Consider the following 17,104-nt stretch of genomic DNA (forward strand, 5'->3'; position numbering starts at 1 on the left):
GCCAGTGAGTTCCCTGCCTGGGGGCTTCCAGCCTGCAGCCTTTCCAGGTCCTGGGGGGGAGGGAGAGGCCATCTGCAGAGTTCTTCCACCCCCACCCCCCAGTCTAGCACCCGCTATATTACTGAATGCAAAGAGCTTTGTCCCTAGTAAAGAAATAATGAAGAGCTACCTGGAATTGGACTAATTTGTTCCCCAAACGAAAAATGCCCAGCTGCAGGCCTGGTATTCTTCTGCAAATGGGTGGGGGAAAGGGGGAGAATCTTCGACTGGGAGTCAACAGTGATGGCTGTCAGGAGCCAGGTTAGTGAATCCAGTGTGTGTGTGGCAGGTTGTGCTGCAAGGCTTTCTCCGCCACGGATTGCAAAGGCATGTTTGTTTATCCAAAGCAGACTTCCTCCATGAGTCACATCACTGCACGTAGCACGAACTCCCAGCTTTTGTAGTTCCAAACAGAAAAGAGCCAACCTCCGTCCCTCCCATGGTATCGCTCAGCAAAAGGGCGGGGTCTGGAAAGGAGTCAAAAACTCCCAGAGAAAACTCAAGGGACCACAAGAGACGAGCCAGGCCGCCTAGGAAGGTCGCATCTGAGTCAGAGCATCATGACGGGGGGACATGTCAGCACTGTCATGGTGACCGGAGCCAATCGGGGCATCGGTATGGAACTGGTGAGGCAATTTGCAGAAATGTGCCATCCCCCGGAACGCATTTTTGCTACGTGCCGCAATCCTCAGGAAGACAGAATGCAGGTGAGAGCCAAGAATTGCTGAGCAAAGGGCCCTTTTTGGAAAGGCTGGTTTCCGACCAGAGGAAAACAGAGCTAGTTTTCAGGAAAAGAAGAAGAAAAGCCAGGCAGCTGCTGCCCTACAGGCGAAAACAGAAAGCGGCTCATACACAAAAGTGTTACTTTGGCCCTCCGGGTGTCCCAGGGACTTATGCAAAAATTGGGTGGCCAACTTTGGGTTGGGAAAAACCCGGATTTGGGGTGGGGAAATTCCTCAGTGGAGGAGAATGCCATGGAGTCCACCCTCCATAACACAGGGGAACTGATCTCTTTAGTCTGAAGATGAGCTAAAATTCCAGGAGGCCCCACTGGGGGACTGGCATCTCTAATTCACCGCAGTCGGGAAAGTCTCCCGCACAAGCCTCATTGAGAAATCTGGCCTAAGGGAAGGAAGAACTGGCAGCAGAGGAGGAGTATAATTCTGTGGGAGACTGGGGCAGGGGAAGGGTTGGGGCTGGGCTGGCATCAGCATAGCTAGAGTTGAGGCAGCTGCCGATGCCCAAGGCTTTTGGCACGGCCCGCTACCACCAACTCTTCATCCTCAGCCTCCCCTTTTCCCCACCTGCTCACAAGGGCTCAAAGACCCACTAAATATGCTGCCCATGCCCAGCACTGTTGAGGAGGGACATGCAGTTGGTGCATGGCAGTGATGCTCCCAGGAACTATGGCAGCAGCCCCTCCAACAAGGTGTGCCGCCTCGTGCCTTCAGGCCAAGGCCACGCATGGGGTGAGAAGGCTCACAGGTGAAGGAAGTACACCCAGTACGTGGGGGACATGGGTGTGGGTGGAAGGGAGGTGCAGCCTGTGGGGATCTGGTGGTAGGCAGGAAGCCCCCACCCCCCAAGAAAAAACCTCTCTGTCTGGGGCCCCTACAGATATGGGACTGGCCCTGTGGGGGTGAAGCATCATAGCCGCTGCAAATGTCTCTGCGTTCGTAGAAGTGTGGTGAGGCCAGTCTCTATGCAGAAGCAGCCTTGGAGATGTGACCAGTTGCCTGGTGGATGTGCCCCTGCAGAACCTTCTCATTACAGACCCGACCTGGATAGCCCAGGAAAGCCCTATCCCATCAGATCTTGGAAGCTAAGCAATGTCGACGCTGGCTAGCGCCTGGAAGGGCGACCTCCAAGGAACACCAAGGTCGTGATGTGGGGGCTGGCAAAGGGAAACCACCTCCAAATGTCTCTTTGCCTGGCAGCCGGGCAATTTTAGGTTCTCCTGACTATATGACACATGTGCCAGATCATAAATAATAATAAATAAATAATAACCTCCTTGTTACAGAACAGTCTGAATCTACAGTATAAATGAGTAGAATTGTTGTTATTGATAAGAACTTGCAGGGCTCTGTTTTTGTTGCATTTCCGTGGAAGCATAGAATTTCTTGCCTAATCGTGGCTTTAATATTTTCCATCAATTTGATTTGATTTATTCTATTTGTTACTTGCCACTCTTGCCACTCATGGCGGGTCTCATTCATTCATTCATTCATTCATTCATTCATTCATTCATTCATTCATCCATCCATCCATCCATCCATCCATCCATTCATTCATTCTTCTATGCCGCCCTTCCAAAAAATGCTTTCTCAGAAGTATTTTTACCTAACCTCCAAGGCTTCTCCCACGCAGATGTCCCAGCTGGAGCAAGACTCGGGCAGGGAGTAGCACCCGAATGTTCATTCACTCTGTTTGTCCCTTGCTTTGTTGTAATTTTTCCTAAATCTTTCATGCTGCAAGGAGGGGAAGGTTCAGTTTTTGAAGACCCCACCTATGTGAGCATCATTGTCCTTGCTCAGCCTCCCATAGCCGTCATCCCCCCCCCACACACACACACACACAGAGTACCTCCAAAAAATTAACATGTCAATTACTGATTTTATGCCATAGCAATATGCCAATTACCCAATGAACTGGATTTCCTATGGGCTTTATTCCAGAGCAGGATGTAAATTAGGATTTTTTTTTTAAATCTCTCTGCTGGTGTCTAATGGGGAGAAACTTTGACTGTGCACTGGAGGTGTGGGTGGAAAGTATGGGCAAAACTACCATGAGGATGCTCCATAGCTGCTATGGAATCCTCTGTAGTTACAAAAGCAATGGAAGAGACCCGGAAAATTGTTGCCCTGTGAATGCAGCTCCAGGATCATTAACGTAGGCCGCAGATGGACAGATATGGGGCAGGATTTCCACAGTAGGGATGACACTACAGAAAAGGCCCTATTCCCTGCTTGCCACTCGCCTAATCTCAGGAGATGAGAGCACATGGGGTAAGGCCTGAGAGGAGGGTCATGGGGCAGCAGGCCATCCTTCAGATGCCCTGGTCATAACCAGAGCATTGAGCTGCACCCAGAGAGAAACTGGTAATCAGAGATGTTTTTGGAACACAGAGGAGATGCTCCCTCCTGCTCAACCCAGGTAACAGTCAAGCAACTGCTTTCTGGACCAGCAGAAATTTCTGAATGGTCTCCCCAGGAAGCCTCATTTCCTACATGTTGTGCTAATCTTAGATATTGATGGTGGAAAGGGATGTCAAGTCACAAGTGACTTATGGTGGGCCCAATGGGCTTTTCAAGGCAAAGGTGAACAGAAGTGGTTTGCCATTATCCACTTCCATGTTATGAACCTAGTTTTTTCTTGGAGGTCTCCTATCCAAGTACTAAACAGGTCAGACCTACTTAGTTTCCAAGATCTGACCAGACTGACCTAGCCTGGGCCATCGAGATCAGGGGCACCTAGATGTTACCACGGCATAAATACCAGGTCTGGTTCTCTCAGGAAGGACCACAGAAAACCCACCAGGTTCTTGTGGCATAACATTGGACCTTTTTTCCCCGCAGGAGTTGAAAAAGCTGGCTGCCAAACATCCCAACATTGTGATAGTGAAACTTGGTATGTCCACTTCATTCTTCTTTTTTTCTTCCATTACCATTTCTTTATCCTTGTTGCTAACTGGGGGCGGGGGGAGGAGGTACACTAGGAGCACAAACTTCTGGGGTTGAGTTGACCTTGAAGGTCCTTGGGGACGCTTGAAGTTACCACTGGTGGAAAGTCCTATTAAGTCACAGTGAACATATAGCGACGACCCCTTGTGGGTTTGTTGAGGCAAGACGTGTTTATTGCCTGCTTCTGCTTCCTTAGTAGTCTCCAGTCCAATCCAAGAACTAATGAGGGCCAACCCTGCTCAGTTTCTGACATCTCACGAGACTGGGATAGCCTGGCCCATCCAGTTTGCAGTGAACGACACGAGCCATGTTGGTTCACTTCATTTGTTTCATTTCTCCTCCATGGGGACCTTAAGGGGGTTATATTACGTCCTCTTCTCTGTCTTATCCTCTCAACAACCCTGTGAGGTAGATGAGGTTGAGAGACAGAGTGATTGGCCCTGGGTCAACCTGACAAGTTTCCACGGCAGAGTGAAGATTCAAACCAGCGTCTCCCGGAACCCAGTCTCTGGACCACAGCATCACAGGGTCCCTTCGTGTCTATCCTAACTGAGAATTGTGTGTATTTTCCTCTGAACATGAGCGGGCCCAAAGGAATCTTTCTGGCGGGTCTTTGCTAAGTCTCTGGGCTCCTTCCTGGCACCAACGCTGAGAGAAAGCACTCTGTGTGACCCAACCCATTTTTCTTTAGCAATCTCATCTTTGTTCTCGCTCTATAGAAACCTGCACGCTTTCTGGCTTCATTCAGGGCAGGGAAGAGGGATATTCATGAGCTAAGTGCATCACTCAATGCTTCACCCTTGGCCTCTGGGCAAACTTTTCATTGCTGTAAGCTTTGTTCTTTAGGGGGGGGAAACGGTTTCTCCCTTAAGCCTTTCTGAATTGGGTGGAAAATTAAGGTCAACCTCACCAGTCAAGGCCTGTTTAGACCTCACTCAGTGGCTGAGACTGTAGCTGGGGGAAAAATCTTTTCTCCAACTGATTTTTTTCTCCTTTTTTGGGGGGGGGAGCTTCATTTAGTGCTTCATTTTTCTCCCTTTCAGGGGAACCCAAAGCAGCTCACAGAACCACCTAATTGGTCCCTTGAAGTGAATCTTGGCCATTTGGGTTCTTCTGAGTTTCCAATATTCATCACTTACCCTGACCTTTTTTAGCAGGAAGGGAGAGGATTGAGCCTGGGGCCCTCTGAATGCCAAGCAGATGCTCTCCCACTGAACCTGGCTCCTCCTGATGCAGGAAGCTGTTAGGCCATTGATCCGTCTCCCCTGGTACTTTTTTGGCTGACCTGACAACCCTCCAAGGGACCTGGCTGAGAAAGCCCTTGGCCAGCCCTGCTACCTGAGACCTGCATGACTCAGGCACGCATCTCAAAAAGGATTATAAACTTTGTGCAAATAACAGCGCCGCTTAGATTAACTGTGCTGCTTCTAGACAAAAGGAACAACGAGTCTCCCCAAGGATGTCTCTGTGCTGGCATGCTTTCTGCCAATCTGTCCTCAATGTTCTCGCATTTCATATATTGTCTCTCCCCCCCCCCCCCCCCCACATCTCTCTGGCAGTTCTACTGGATTTGCTTGATACATCTTGCCTGCAGCTGAGATTTAGATCCTCCACCCATAAGTAATGCTTTAGGTTTTGTTGTTTAAAACCGTCTCTGCAACTTACATAACTGCCCTATGCTGGGTCAGAGTCTCTGCCCTACAAGTTTACTTCAGCGAAAGCCTGTGTCATGTAGTGATCCAAGGGTCAGGGAGGCCCAGGTTCGAATCCCCACTCTGCCATGAAAGCTTGGCTGGCCAGTCACGTATTCACAGAGGGTAAAAGGGAGGAAAAGGGAATGAATTGAGTCACTTTGGATCCTCGTTGGGAAGCAAGGCAGGATATAAACGAAGTTAACAAAATAAATGCTCAGACTGACAGCAGCCGTCCAGCACGGTTCTTCCCAACCCTGCTAGAACTCAAAACTGGGAGATGCCAGGAATTGAAACTGGAGCTTTCAGTATCCAAAGCACAGGCTGTATACCAAGGGTGGCCAAACTGGCTCTTCAGATGTCTGTGGACTACAATTACCGGGAACCCCTGCCAGCATGGATGCTCATTGTAACTGTAGTCCACAAACATCTGTAGAGCTACAGTTTTACCCCTGCTCTATCCTAAGCCATGGTCTCTCCCCATGTTCATTTATCAAGAAAAGCATCCCAAAATACGAAATATATGCTGGATCGGTCCCACTGGGTTTTACAAGTTTTGGTTCCATGTAAGATAGCTGAGGATAGATGTTTTCAACTTTATGCCAGAGATTCTGACAATGAGGTTTGCATTTGAGTGTGTAGCAGTTAGAGCAGTGGTCCTCAACCTTTTTATCACCAGGGACCGGTCAACACTTGACAATTTTACTGAGGCCGGGGGGGCAGTCTTTTGCCGAGGGACATTGCTGCTGCCTGAGCCCCTGCTCCACTTGCTTTCCCGCTGCCCACTGGGGGGCGCTGCCAGCAGCAGCTGCTCAGTGCCACATAGAGGGGCAGCCCCAGCCATGGCAGCTGCCGGAGAGCACCAAAGGTGAGCCGGCGGCAGAGTGGCAGGGCAGCCCCCAAGGCAGCAGCCGGGGGGGGGGGAGGAGGAGCCGCGGGCCAGTACCAACTGATCCACGGACCGGGACTGGTCCCCGGATCATGGGTTGGGGACCGCTGAGTTAGAGCATTGGATCAGGATCTTGTAATTTCAGGTTCAAATCCCCACTCTGCCATGGAAGCCTGCTAGGTAACCTTGGGCTAGTCTGGGTGGCCAAGCTGTTATTATAGTCCAGGGGCCTCTGGAGAGCCACAATGTGGCCACCCTCGGGCTACTCATTTTCTCCCTATCTCACAGGGTGATTATTGTCAGCGCAAATGTGACATCAAAAGCTTTTTTGGGTCCCCATTGGGAAGAAAAATGGGATGCAGATATTTAAATACAAGGGGTCTTCAAAGTATTTCTGCGCCTTTATATTCCTGCTGGAAACACTGAAGGCAGGCATAGTAGCAATTGGCCGTGTCTGAGAGTGTCATGTGACTAGTCTGCCTGGCAAGCCGGCTGACCTTGCAGTTTAGTATAAGAGGCGTCACACTGTGGTGAAGATGGGTGCAAAACTTATAAATTGCGCCAAAGAGGGACAACATTCTGTCACACGTTTTTGGTGGGCAGAAAGTGTGCCGGGAGCGCAAATTTATTTCCACAGGTGTGCTCAGTATAGGGATTAGAATCTTTTAATAAGTAAATTCCAAATGGGAAGAGGTGCGTTCATGCCAAAGCACCTGGAGGCACACTGGACCACTCTAGGAAGCGGCCTGAGCAATTCCCGTGACTAACTCTTGCACGTCCTCATTCTAGAGGTCACCGACGAAGAAAGCATCAGGGCTGCGGCAAAGGAAGTCGAGGCCCACTTGGCCGGAAAAGGGCTCAACCTTTTGATGAACAATGCTGGCGTCATGCCCCCGAGCACGCTGGAGTCAGTGACCCAAGAAGATATGCTAGATGTGTGCAAAATCGACCTTGTTGGGCCAATGCTGGTGGCCAAGGTAGAGTTTTGCATCATGCTGTGTCCTGGCGGGGAGGCGCACCTTCTCCCAGAAAGGAAGAAACAACAGGGTGTATACACCCGTAAAATCCAAAGAGAGATCCCAACCTGCCTTTCAGCTGTAATGCAAATCTCGCTTCCTCTCACTGTAGCAGCTGAAATAACAAGTGTACACCTAACCTAATCCTGAACCTGGTCCTTGGGAGGGAGGGAGGGAGGGAGGGAGGGATGTTAAAAAAAAAACAGCGAGATCTCAGGAAACCTTGAAAGATCACGGACGGCAGTTTGGGATTGCTTAGCAACTCCACCCTGAAGAAGGGGGAGCAAATGATGGCAGCAGGATGGGAAAAGGGAGGAATATGGCAATGGTCAGGCTGGAGAAACTGGAGGAGGCAGATGGGATATTCCATTCTCTGCAAGTCTTGCAGGTCTTGGTTCTGGTTCTGTCCGCCTACTCTTCTTTAAGCAGGCTGTACATTCAAATGAACTAAAGCATTCCACCAATGAGGGAAAGACATTGCAGAATGCGGGTCTGTTTGTTTTTCTCTACAGGAGTTTCTGCCCTTGGTGAAGGCAGCAGCCAAGCAGAGCAAGGAGAAAGGACTGAGCTGCAGTAAGGCAGCTATTATCAACACTTCCACGATCGGAAGCTCCATCGGCAACCCACCTAGCATGAACACCTTTCCGGTCATCTCTTACCGCTGTGCAAAGGTAACTCGGCAGGCAATAAACCTGCTCCTACATCCTGGCTTTCTAGCAGATAAGTGGAAAGGTATCAGAACAGGCCAAAAGAAATCACATTTTAAATAAACTTCATTTATACAAGTTTTCGTTGGGCTTCAGTTTCCAGGCACTTTTGTTTAGCAGAATGCACAAAGACAGGGAGGTGTAGCGGTTAGAGCAGCCTTTCAACTTTTTTACTGTTGAGAGCCCCTTGAAACATTCTTGAAGCTTTGAGAAACGCCAGAAGTGGTACAATTGTGCGGAATATGGTTGGGAAGCAAACTTTTGTTTGGGGCTAGCTTAGTTTTTCACCCCACGCCATAAATTATATTTAAGTTACTTTTTAAAATCTCCCGTGAATTTTTCAGAAAACTGTGTTACGGTGAAGCATTTTCAAGTGCTCTGGGGAGGGTGGGGGAGAGAGAGAGAGAGCTCCTTTGCATAGCATGGAGAATATCTACTTTATTGCTGAGAAAGTATGTTGCAATTACCTATGTATTTCTTTTGCCTCATCAGGCAGGCTCTGTGGGGCTGGCTACCAAAACATCTGGGTATTGGGAAAGTTCTTCTGCCACCACGTTCTTTTAGAAAATATGGAGGGGGGAGCATTTTCTACCACCCGATAAATTTGGTTGGAACATAGTCCAAGGGATACTGTGTGAAAACTCACTCAGGAAATGGTAGCAATAGGTTAAATAACCACATTAGATCACTTTCTAGATAGCCACCCCCCCCCCCCGCTCACTCACCAGCATACCCTGAGCTCTCTCTTGGCAAACATTTCTGGCAACGTGCCTGCGCATGATTATGTAAGTTAACCCGACGTCATGGGACTAAGACGATACTTCTACCGTGCCCTTGCCAGAGCACCCTTCACACAAGCTTATGAAAGTCTCTCGCAGTTGTTGTGCATCAGCGTTTGTCGAGTAACCATCACCATTCTTCTGCCTGCCTCCAGACGGCACTGAATATGCTGACCCGGTGCCAGGCCCTAGAATACAAGGACGATGGAATCCTGTGTGCCGCAATCCACCCAGGCTGGGTGAAAACCGACATGGGGACTCAAAAGGTAACATTCACCGAAGCTTGACCGGTAGATTATGTCGTCCCCAGTTCTGTTGAGCCGACGGGCCCTTTGGGAATGCTGTGATTGGAGAGCGGGAACCATCACGGAATGGTTATGTGCATCACCCCGAGCTGGTTTCAGGAGGGTGGTATAGAAATTTAGTAAATCATAATGGTGGTGCCAAGGGCCATTACAAAATGGCAGCCCCAGGGAAGCTGGGGCCTGTCATAAAAGGCCAGGAGGCTGCAAGCCAAGCTTTCTCCAAAGATGGGGGCAACTGTTCCCTAATTAGGTTCTCCATAGAGAACAAGGTGATGCCTCCTGAACTCTCCCAAAGCTCTTCCTGCAAGGAGACAGGGCAAAGTCAGCATTCAGCTCTTTGCCAGATATGGATTGGGAGAGATCTGGAATCTGAGGAGGGCAGAGTTCAGGGAGGGAATTCACCGGGGTATGACGTCCGCCTTCCGAAGCAGCCATTTTCTCTATTGTGAATTGATCTGTTGTAATCCCATATCTCCAGCCACACCACCTGGAGGTTGGCAGCCCCACAACAGCATATAGGCAGCACACTGGGGGCAAATGCATTGGATTAACATGTGGCAAGGGGAAGGAAAAAGAAAACAGGAATGGCTGACCAAATGAAGGACTTCGTAGCATCTTTTGAACCATCATAAAAAACAGTCTTCTGCATTCCCCCGTGATCCTGCTCAAGTAGAAAGAAGATATCTTCACCAGCATTTTCCCCATTCTTGAGTCTGCAGCTTTTCTTGTATACCTACCATGGATCACCTTAACACATCTGGCTCCCTGGTTCCAAGTCACATAATTGTTTCCCAATCCCACCCAGTTCCCAAGTCCCCTAGTCGTAACTCAAACCTGGGTTTGTTTGTTTTGCACTGTTTTACCCAATGCAGGCAGAGCTGGAGGTGGAAGAAAGCGTTCGTGGGATCCTTAATATGCTCTCCAAGCTTGCTGAAGAACACAGTGGGCGATTTTTGAATTGGGAGGGCAAGTTCGTTGCTTGGTAAAAGGAAATCAGGCAGAAGCTCAACGGAGGAACCCACCGGCAGGTGTGAAAAAAAAACAGCAGCTTGATCTCCCTTCTGCCCACCTGACATTTTAAGAATCTAGGATAAATCCCCATCTGTGCCCAATATTCTCACCACCTCCAGCTACAAAGCTGCTAGGGGTGCGTCTAGCCTGTGTCTTCCTGGTTCCAGCAGGGATCTTTTGTGTTTCAACATGCCCCCCACCCCCCACTATAAAAAAAACGTGGCTTCATAGCCTACACTGGCCGTCCGCCAGGCTGTTGTATCCCTTGGCCACTGGGAGGAGACAGCGAAGGACCACGTGGCCTAAAATTCTCTGCCCGGTAAGGCTGCAGGGATAGGGAAACACGACACCAATGCTTCCGGATCCTTGTAATAAGTCTCCTCCAGGTTCTTCATGGGCAGACAAAAAGTAGGTCACCTTTCAATAGGAATTCCCATACAGAATATTTGAAGAACCTTAGATGTTGAAATCAGATTGCAAGATAGATTTCAGGCTCCTAGATCAGGGGTAGTCAAACTGTGGCCCTCCAGACGTCCATGGACTACAATTCCCATGAGCCCCTGCCAGCATTTGCTGGCAGGGGCTCATGGGAATTGTAGTCCATGGACATCTGGAGGGCCGCAGTTAGACTATCCCTGTCCTAGATGAACCACAGGAAAAGATGGCGTCCAGCTTCTTTGGAATCAAACTCTCCGAGACCCACAGACAGGCTTCCCCGGGTCCCATAAAGATGCACTGCTCTCATTCACGGGTGTCAGTGGGGATTTTATTAGTAAAATATATCAAACATGAAATCAGAAAATGTCAGTAGAAAAATAAAAACCTGATATACTTTGTACTGTTTTTCCTGTTGTACAAAGATTTGTTCACACGTCACAGCAATCAGTGGAGCACAAAGTTTCAGATGCGCCTCAGTGCAGCTCAGGAAAATCCCCATCACAAACAAGGAGGACCAACGTTGGCAGGACTTGGGGATGGTACGGCTTAAAAGATACACTAGGCAAAGATCACAATCATCACGCACGGTTTCCTCTTATCCCTTTGGGGCATTTCATGCTTCATCACAAAGTCCCTTGCTGAAATTCTGCAGGCGTTTTGCTAAGAGGGCAGCCTGTCCCACTGTCAGAATAAGGAGGGAACGAAGAAGCTTCCTGGCCATTACAGGCTTACAGATACTATTATTCTCCTAGACAAATTACTAGTTATGGCCCTTGCTGATAAGGAATGTCCGTTGTGTTCACTGAGGTTGCAATCCAAACACTTAGTTGCAAAGCAAAACAGATTTGATCTTGGGGGTGGAGAAAAGAAGAGGGGGGGGTGTGCTCAAATACTGGATCAATGAGGCATTACAAAACAAACTGACAGAATCAAACTGCAGTCGCTGAAAAAGAAACAAGTAAAAAGCAGGTGAGAGAAATAAGATCGGGGAGGGGGTAGGGAACAGTGACATTTTTCAGATCTGGAGAAACGATATCTATAAAGTGCTCAGCCCATCCTAAGGCACAAAAAACACACAAGCACAATGATCAGAGACTCTCACTGAATAATCCTGATTGTTACAGAGACATGAGAGGAAGAAGCAGCCCTTCTTATCTAGCCGTTCTGCTGCCAGCAACAGCTTAGTTTCAGACTAAGCAGGTCACAAAGTTTAGAACTTCTAGAGGGGGGGAAGAGACGTGCCTGCCCCCTAGAGAAGCAGGCAGTGTATATTACAAGGGAGAGATAAATATAGAGAAAAGGAAACTTGATTTCTTGTTTTAAAAATCTGCCAGAGGCAGTTCAAGGAAGGGTTGGAGATGGGGGGGCTTTGAAGCATCCCATTGCAAAGACCTCCCTGCAGAGATGATCCAAGGAACTCCACAGAGGTGTTCTAAGACCATGAGCTGTGTCTGCACCACATTCGTCTCCCATCCCCAAATGGCCCGTCAGCTGTTAACAGCCTCTTCTAGAATGAGCCAGCACCAGATCTTTAAAAGACATTCAGGACGCTGGTAGGATTCATTGTTCGATGAATAAAGCCCCTGGACCAAACCTCTTGAGGCATCATGTCTGAATTCCCAAGCAGCAACCACGTTCTCTTCACTTTTACAGAACGGTCAGTTTTTTCAGACTAGTCACTGGAGAAGGGAAAGAGCAAGCTGCCCAGGCACTTGTAGGGCCCAAATTTCACTGAAGGTCCCCCGAGGTGAGGCCCAGTTTGCAGATACAATTGTCGGCTGCACGGCAACACAGTGACCCTGCCTGAACTTCTTAAAATGCAGGCCGATACACTTTTTTACCCAAACAAGATTAAGACGACGGATTACCACGACATCGCTCGCATAAAACAAGTGCTAAAAATATTTCACAGCTTAACAATAGAGCGCGTGCTGGGGTTTGGGAACCAGCTACCATGGCATATACTACAGTTCGTCCTTCTAATGTTTACCTTGCAAACAAGAAACAAAGCCCCTGTCTGCAGGCTCCTACAGAAATGGGGTTGGTAAATCTACTGCATGTTTTTGAGGTAGCCACGGATCATTTCTCGCATTAAGACGGCAGCAACTGGAATCTGAAAAAATTCCTCGCCAGAAGAAGCAGTCTGATGTGCCCTGTAGAGCCTCCAATTCACATTTCTCCCTACAAGGGGTGTTAAGTTCATTAAAGTGCATCTCTCCCTTACGCCAATCGAGTTCAGTAGTAAAGTTTCTCCGAGGCAAGCATCCTGGGATACTTTTTGTTACTATCAGACGATCTCATCTTCGGGTTTGTTCACTAAACGCAGAGAGACACGACATCCCACAAAGGCATCCCCCATACACACTTGGCACTTGAGGTTACAAAAACAGTGTAGTTTAAACACACAAACGGCATCCATTTCAGCTGGCTTTAGAAGACAGGCTGAACGCTTGCACGCAATCATTCTGCCAAACGGGCTGGCCAGAAGACAGAGCCTTAGAGCATCACTCAAAGCATACAGAATAGGCCTGTGGAACAGTCTTTTCCTTGCAACCGAGGGCTTTGCCTGATAAAGGATAAGAGGGCCACTCGGACCTAGGGCCCGTGGCGAAATTCTCCAGCATGAACTTCAGCAGAACGAGGGGCAGGGGGCCAGAGTGCAGCGTGGCCGAGGTACACCTCCCGTCAGGCTTCAGCAGGAGCTTTTCTTTGCTTATTGTGCCTTTTGATTTCTCCAGCAATCAGGATTGCTGCTTGGTCCGCGCTGGCCTCCATTTCCAAGGCACCGCTAAAGCGTGGCTAAAATCCGTAAGAAGGAAATGATCACCACGCTGCAGGACTGCCCCACGCCTAACATCAGGGCCATAAAGGGGGTCATCTCCTTCCCAGCAGCTCTGTAAACACCAGCAATCGCAGCACCTGTAAAGGGAGCCGGGGGGGGGGGGGGAGATAACATGGTATTCACAGCCCAGTGGCTCTCCCCCATTGTCTTTCCACACCCACACAACAGCAGCAATAATAAAGCCTACAGTTCAGGCTCCACTGACGTTTCTGACGGCTTCAGCTGTCAAACTAGCACACTGGGTCAGACGGATGGTCTGTCTGGTTTAGCACTTTTGACAGCGGCTAACAAGAAGCGGATTGCCCTGACCTGGATATCCCAGGCAACACCAGTCCGGTCAGATCTCAGAAGCTAATCAGGCTCAGCCCTGGTTAGTAATTGGATGGGAGACCACCAAGCATGGCCGGAGTTGCTCTGCAAAAGCAAGCGATCCCAAACCTTCTCTGTTTGTCTCTTGCTTTGAAAACCTCATGATCCTGAGGCTGCTGTGACATGCTGGTAATTTTCACCGCATACAAGTAGCACAATACAGCACTTGGTTCAAAAGGCAGCAGGTATTCAATCCCGCTTTCTAGTGCTTCTTCAGTGGTTGCAATTATAGTCTTAATATATAATATCACCAGTACAGGTTATCACATAGGCAACAGCTCTTCAGTAAAGGGGTCACTTATTCAATTGATGTTATATTAAGATTATAATTGCAGCCACTGAAGAAGCACTAGAAAGCAGGACTGAATACCTGGGACCCCGTCCTGGTTGCAAAATTATTCAGGATTGCATTTAATACATTTCAAGAAGGCACAACTTTTTGCCTTTCGGTTTCGTTTGCTTTGGGTGTGTTTCTACAAGAAACCAACGGTGTTTCTTCATATGGACTGCGTTTCAAAAGGCAGCAGGACTGCTGTCAACAGCTGGCCAATGGAAACACAGCCTGCTTGTTTTGAAACAGCTACACTGGCTGCCAGTTTGTTTTGAGCTCAGTTCATGATGCCGGGTATGACTTTTAAAGCCTTCCATGACTTGGGAGGTTGAAAGAACCATCTTATCCAGTATACATATCTGCCCTGGCTACAATCTTCAGGATGCCACCTACTGGCTATTCCTCCACTTAGGGGATCTTTCTTTCCTGTTTGTAATTCAGGACACAGCACACTTCCTCTATTGTAGCTCCCATCCCATGGAACAAAGGCTTCCCGAGGAGGTAACGGTGGCAGCAACTTTAGATTTTCTTTAGGAGGCGCCGAAAGGATGTTTTATTTGCTAGGGCCTGGAATGCAACGTAGGCTTCTGATTTTTAGCGAGGTTATTTGGCTGAGTTACTGTATTTATGCTTTCAAACTCTGAGTTGTAAAGTAATCTGAGCTACAAGGGAAAATGGTAGGGTGGAAAATCAGCTAGAACAAACAGGAAGAAGGACAACTGTTGCTGATCTTCAGTTTCTGGCAGTCATACCCAGAACTCTGGTTCTATTTCCGGCCACCACAGTCTGGAACTAGGCACTGCAAAACAACTATGAAGTTGGGAGTCCTGAGCTGGCCCCTAAGTGGGCCAGGGAAAGGCATTTGTAAAGATAAAGTGATGGGCAGAAAAAGGGAAAGTATTTAATCTAATCTCTTCCCACGCACTTTTTTTTCTTTCCTTCTTGTTCCTTCTCCTCTCCTGAACCAGAAGCTTGGTCTCAGAGCCACACTGGAGAAAAAGTTGCTTGCAATAGGTTGGGAACTATAGGTGTAAAGCAAAAGACAGGGGTAGGATTAAGTTCCCCTTTGAATGCCTTCCTTACTCCTACTTGGCACAGCAGAGGCAAACACAGGAATTTGCTGCCAAATATCTCAGTGCACCAGCAGCTAAGTGTCAAGGATAGGCCATCAACTGTCCCAGATAACATGGATATGCTCCCCCAATTTGTATCCTAGGGAAAGAGACTGTCCCAATTACAGCTGGGGGTGGGTGGGCTGATAAAACCATTAAATAGCCAACTCACTAGTTAATGTGCCTGCAGTTATTGGTCCCACGACGCCCATCAGCAGGATGCTCACTGACATGTATTTGCCATATCTGTGCCGCCGGAGGGTATAGAGGGCCAGCAATCCTGCGGGGATGTGGAAAAGTAGGGACGACACCATAGCCCACAGGAAGACTCCATACCACATCTCTGATAGGAAGGAGGAGAGAGATTACAGTGTTGTCAAACCTAAACATTTACCCCAAGATCAGGCTTCTGCTCGGACCTGCAGGCATAGCAAGATGTATGTTTGGTATTATCATACTGACACACAGGGAGGGGAAATGCAGACTGTTGCCAATACTGCTGAACTTGGGTTTTATCTGTTTTATGCTTTTATGTAAACCACCACGAGCCAGCTGGGCCAAGGGTGGCAGTCTATAAATATATAAGTACCATCAATAAACTGACAAAACTTAAGTATTAATAAATATACAAAGCCATATACTTGGCTCACACAAGAGCCTTAAATTTCTGTGAGCTAAATCATCCAAAAGGAATACACAAAGCAGCAACATCCCTCCACTGCATCTCCCAATTCTAAAAATCATATTTTGAAAAACCTGATGGGCTCATCTTACTCTCAGGTTTATTAAGCAAGGATGCCTACTCCCAAAGATTAACAGGGTACATGATTCTGAGCACACACTCCTGCACTTAAGAACATAGGGAACACCTTGCTGGATCACTGTAGCATTCCCCACAAAACTTCCCACCACTACTAGATATCAGTTGGTCCCCATGCATAATCAACGGGCCACTGATTTTCTGCCAATAACCATTTCAGGCTACCAGTACATCCAAATGCGACTGGGGGCGGGGGTCATCTCCTTCCCAGGAGCATCTGGAAGACACGGGTACCACAGAAAGAACACCCCTTTCCCCCCACACCGAGGTCTTTCACTAGCCCCAGATATTCAAGTGCTACATCTCCAGGAGCACCTATTGCTGGTGGAAAGCTTTGTCAAGTTGCAAGGGACACAATGACAGCAAGAGGCATTCAGACACAGCAGACGAGTCCACCCTGCCCCCCTCCCCTGTCTCAAAAGCCTTCCCTAGCTCCAGTCTCTTGAGTTCCCGGTCTCTGGAAGCACCACAGGTGGGTGGGGGGAGCGCTGCCAGTCTGCAAGCGACTCACTGAGAGGGTCTCTGCCCAGCAACCGTGGCCTTCCCCCCCCCAGCACTAGGCCGGGCCAGCCCTGCTTCGCTTCCAAGCTTTCCTGCCAGGCGATTTGGCCCGAGGGGAAGGCGGGGGGGGGGGGCTTACCTGGGAACTGGCAGAAGGCGACGGAGCAAGTGGCGTTGCCTTCCGGCGCCAGCAAGCTGAGGCTGAAGATCTTCTCCAGCACTCCCGCCACGGGGACCGCCGGAAGCCCCGCTGCCGCCCCCGCCGGCCATGCCGCCCCCGCCGCCATCAACCTCGCCTCCGCGGCGCCATGGAGAGGGAAGGAGGCGGAGCGGTCAGCAGCCCCCCGCTTCCGGTCAGCCGCGCCGCTCTTCCCTGGCCTCTCTATGGTGGAGGCGGTAGCGGAGGGAGGGGCGGATGCAGACCGGAAGTGCCTGTAGGCGGCGGCGATTAATTGGGCCGAGCCTCTGTCTCTCTGCGGCTTTTTTTTTTTTTAAGAGTCGAGGGATTACACAAGTGCAAGTAGGTCGAGGAAGCATCACGTGGCTCGCGGCTAGGCTCCCTATTGGTTGC

The 17,104-nt window shown here is 49.1% G+C and overlaps 2 protein-coding genes across 2 annotated transcripts; one reads left to right on the plus strand and one right to left on the minus strand.

Moving 5' to 3' along the window:
• Positions 1-512: 512 nt before the first annotated feature.
• Positions 513-10,324, plus strand: LOC143824027 (C-signal-like). Its single transcript, XM_077310842.1, has 6 exons — positions 513-746; positions 3,618-3,669; positions 7,092-7,279; positions 7,831-7,989; positions 8,960-9,070; positions 9,982-10,324. Exons 1-6 carry the CDS (start codon positions 600-602, stop codon positions 10,093-10,095), a joined length of 771 nt encoding a protein of 256 aa, XP_077166957.1. The 5' UTR covers positions 513-599; the 3' UTR covers positions 10,096-10,324.
• A 540-nt stretch (positions 10,325-10,864) lies between these two features.
• Positions 10,865-16,841, minus strand: TMEM170A (transmembrane protein 170A). Its single transcript, XM_077310843.1, has 3 exons — positions 16,673-16,841; positions 15,385-15,555; positions 10,865-13,477 (listed from the first exon to the last, which is right to left on the minus strand). The coding sequence occupies exons 1-3, from the start codon at positions 16,818-16,820 to the stop codon at positions 13,347-13,349; spliced, it is 450 nt and encodes a 149-aa protein (XP_077166958.1). The 5' UTR covers positions 16,821-16,841; the 3' UTR covers positions 10,865-13,346.
• Positions 16,842-17,104: the final 263 nt, after the last annotated feature.

Source organism: Paroedura picta, chromosome 14 (genome assembly GCF_049243985.1).
Source record: "Paroedura picta isolate Pp20150507F chromosome 14, Ppicta_v3.0, whole genome shotgun sequence".
NCBI classification, from domain to species: Eukaryota; Metazoa; Chordata; class Lepidosauria; order Squamata; family Gekkonidae; genus Paroedura; species Paroedura picta.